At 37.6% G+C, this 3,994-nt stretch overlaps 1 protein-coding gene across 1 annotated transcript; it reads right to left on the bottom strand.

Moving 5' to 3' along the window:
• Positions 1-3,346: 3,346 nt before the first annotated feature.
• LOC145418691 (uncharacterized) lies at positions 3,347-3,724 on the bottom strand. The gene has a single exon (XM_080287031.1). The coding sequence runs from the start codon at positions 3,722-3,724 to the stop codon at positions 3,347-3,349; it is 378 nt and encodes a 125-aa protein (XP_080143157.1).
• Positions 3,725-3,994: the final 270 nt, after the last annotated feature.

Genomic DNA, 3,994 nt, shown 5'->3' with positions numbered 1-3,994 from the left:
TCCAGTAATATTACATTTTAAACAAGTTGTACACATTTTGTGAGATGTGTATGTATAACAGACATACGCATATAATTGTGCAATGGTAATACTGCTAGGTTATACATTACATATTGAGTTATCACTTTAGTAATGTCTAATATTTCACCTAACTTGTATGATGATACTGGTAATACAGAATTGTGCTATAGTCGTATGACTTATAATATTGTACTAGCATTGTGGTAATACATAATTGTAACATTTTATGAATTGTTACAAAATATTGTGGTAATGCATAATTGTGTTGGCCTTATAATTGTAGTTACATTTTGTTAATGCAACTGTTACATAAGTGTCTTGGCCTTATAATTGTAGTTAAAGTTACATAAAAGTTACATCTTGTTAATGCAACTGTTAATTGGCAAAGTGTAACATAATGCAATCGTTTGTCGTTACATAATTGTTACATATCGTTTGTAGTTACATAATTGTAGTTAAAGTTACGTAAAAGTTACATCTTGTTAATGCAACTGTTACATAAATGGTACATATTGTTTGTAGTTACATAATTGTAGCAAGTGTAACATAATGCAATCGTTTGTCGTTACATAATTGTTACATATCGTTTGTAGTTACATAATTGTAGCAAGTGTAACATAATGCAATCGTTTGTCGTTACATAATTGTTACATATCGTTTGTAGTTACATAATTGTAATAATTGCAGTCCTGACATATGAATCCGGTCTTGCTGCGGTCGATGATAGTGATGATGTGTCATGCCACTTGCTTGTGGAGACAACAATTTGCTTTTTTGTTTGTAGTTTATGTGGTATTTTGGCATATGTAGTAACACTTACACTTATTTTCATTTGTTTGTTATGTGATCTTACTCTATTTCTCTCATTTTTCTTTCTTACTTTTTTTTTTTTTTTTGTATGTATTGATTTTCTATAGTTTGTTTTTCGTCGCTTGTGTACGCTTTTTCTATGTTGTTCATGGTTGTATAATTACTGGCTAATTTCCTTGGGATACTTTTTTAAAGTTTAGTTTATATTGCACAGATATTACTGAAAATGATATTATATAGTCCCATATTTTGTTATTTTATAAAAAAAAAAATATATATATATATATATATACACTATATACTGTATTAACTATATACACTGACTTGTTGTTCACTTGTACCTATCGTGGGTAATATGTGTGTCAGCACTGTGTGGAAATCATTTTCTTCACGATTGTGTTGAAGATGTTCATTCTTGCTAACGTCATTTGTGATGGGCATTTTTTTTTCTCTAATTTACCTTGTAACTTAATTTATATGTTTCCACTAGGTAGCTTTAATTAATAAATGTTTAATACAGTTCTTTTAATCGCTCACTGAGTAACTGTGATGGTATATTTTCTTTATCACTTTGTAGATATAATAATGTATAGCTGTATTTATGAAACACGTATTTTACGTAGGTATAAATGGTAACACTCTTTGGTAGTAAATAAATGTTATAATAAATGAATGAATATATACTATGTAGAATATTTATTGTTGGTGCAAGTATTTAATGATTGAATTATGAAGATAATTGAAGTAGGTATATGTATTTAAGTTGTAACTATCCAGCACGTTTTATATGTTTGTGCAGAAGTTTTTTGTCTATCACTGTGTATTGTATAAATGAAGTAACTATGTAACTCACTAATTTTTACCGTGGTGGGAATGGTGTTAGTGATGGTGCAGGTGGTGAGTTGACTGACGTGGCGTCTTTTCAGCAAGCACGCATGATGACGTCGACTTCCCACACTGGTAGCTGTGGTGAGTGAATGAGTAGCGATGAGTAACTTGAGTGAAGACGAGTGAGTAAGATGAGTTGTGAATATGGACTTGGTATTTGCTTCGTCGTCTTGACCTCTTCACTCCTGCGTCAGCGGTGGAGGTTGGGTGGATGTAGCAGAGAGAGGAGGGTGAGGTCTGGTGGTTATGAGGTATGAGTCGTGTCTCACTCTTCGTTTGTTTGTTTTGTTTTTCTTTGTCGATGTTTTCTCAGTCCTTTTCTCTTGTGATTTACTCGTTGTGGGATGAAGACTGCCGCTACTTGTAGGTGCGTGTAGAAGATTATACAGACGACTCGTAGAGTTGTTACTTGTAGTTGATTGTAGATGGTTGTAGTTCGCTGGTTCGTCGTAGAAGTTGCAAGATTGTTTGTATCAATATATTGTTAAACTACTTGCAAGGCGTCCTGTGACCTCTTCACCTCTACATCAGCGTGATGATCGGGGGGACGGAGGGGGCTGGTTGGAGTGAATACTGTCAGGAGCTGGTTGTAAGTTGTTGGTTGTGAGAGTTTTTTTTTTTTTTCAATCTTGATATTTTGTAGGAATTCACTGTTGATTCGTAGACGAGGTTCGTATACGTTTGCTGCTACCAAATGTCATAAAACTTTGTAGTTACTTGTAGAGAAGTTATATATATATTAGACTTGTGGACGAGCGGTTGTTATATTTGAGTAGCTTTGTAAGTAGATAATCTTCTTTCCCATTTGTCATTCAATGACAAGGAGAGGTAAAGAATAGTATGGAACTATTTTTATTTGTCTTGGAAATATTAACAAGTCTCTCACACAGAGCGAAGTATAAAGTAGAGTCCCAGGAGCTATCTCCCTGTCTCGCTCTCTCTGTCTCTCTCTCAAGTTGCTAAGCCCTTCTCCCTGCGACCTGTCTGTTCTATGGCTAGCTTCCTTCTGAGCTCTCTTTCCTAAATTCTGGTGAAACAGGAGTCGTATCACGTGTGTTCCCTGTGATTGGAAAGTTCTAGAAGCCTGTGTGTGAGTATGTGTGTACGTGTGCATATGGTCAACAAGGCTTCGTTCACCTGGTGAATTGTTGACAACTAACTGACTGGCTACTTTGTAATCTGTCGTCAGCTTTTCCTCAGTGTAACTTGCAAGATCATTTCCCATTCCCAGGCTCGCATAGAGCTGTCTATCTATCTATTTATCTATCTATCTATCTATTATGATTTGTAATTATAATATGGAGTCCTAACACCGCAGCACACTGTCCCACAACTTGTGAGCTTTCATTTCTATAGCAGCCACACTCCTTTCGTCTCCTATGTCCCAGTCTCTGCACATAATAGCCTACATATTTTCTATTGAGTTGATGTCACACCCCTTTGTAGGCCAGTCAATTACATCTAACTCGGGGTGTGCACTCAACCAATCCTGCACCGACTTGCTACAGTGAACAAAGGAGTTATCATGAACAAACCTTATGAACATTGGGTGAGGGATAGCCGTTGCTCTTACAGTTGGAATCAACACTTCCTCTAGTATTTGAATGTACTGTTAGCTGTTAAAACGTCATTCTTTTTTCACTAGTTCACCCGGTCCATATCCCCACATCCACTCCCAAAATGACACCGCGTTCCATCCGCATCTCCTTATCTCATCGATGCTCTCAGGACGGTATCTTGTATTAGGGGGTCGCCAGCACTGTGTTGCACCAGACTCTACAGAGGTGAATACCTTTTCATCACTGAATATAGTGGTTTTCCAGAATTCTACGTCCATGGGCAGGTATTGTAATGCAAATCCCAGTCGTGCCTCTGTGTGAGCAGTAGTCAAGGTTTCCTTAACGGCTTGTACATAACAATGAAATTCTCCGTGATGTAGGCATCGACGTGTGGTGCGGTGGTGACAGGGCAGCTGCAGTTCTCTAGTTATTTGCACGGATAACATCATGGGTCTCTCCCGTGCGGTCTGCAAGATCCTTTGGTCATCCTGACGACTTCTCTGTCGTCAGTACGTCTTCCTCTTGCCATTGTTTGACCCAACTCCATACGGTTTGCCTGGGGACTCCAAGTTCTTGAGCTATTGTTGGTAGTGGTGTCCCGGCCTGCCACATACGTAATATACGTCCCCGGGTAGAGATAACGTCGAGAGAATCAGCTCGTGGTGGTGCCATACCTGAGATTCAGATATCAGTGATAAAATGGATTCAATCGTCTA

This window comes from Coenobita brevimanus, chromosome 116, assembly GCF_032717465.1.
Source record: "Coenobita brevimanus isolate Jiangsu-jjx chromosome 116, ASM3271746v2, whole genome shotgun sequence".
NCBI classification, from domain to species: Eukaryota; Metazoa; Arthropoda; class Malacostraca; order Decapoda; family Coenobitidae; genus Coenobita; species Coenobita brevimanus.
Note: the sequence above shows the minus strand (reverse complement) of the source record. Positions and strands in the feature narration are given on the sequence as shown.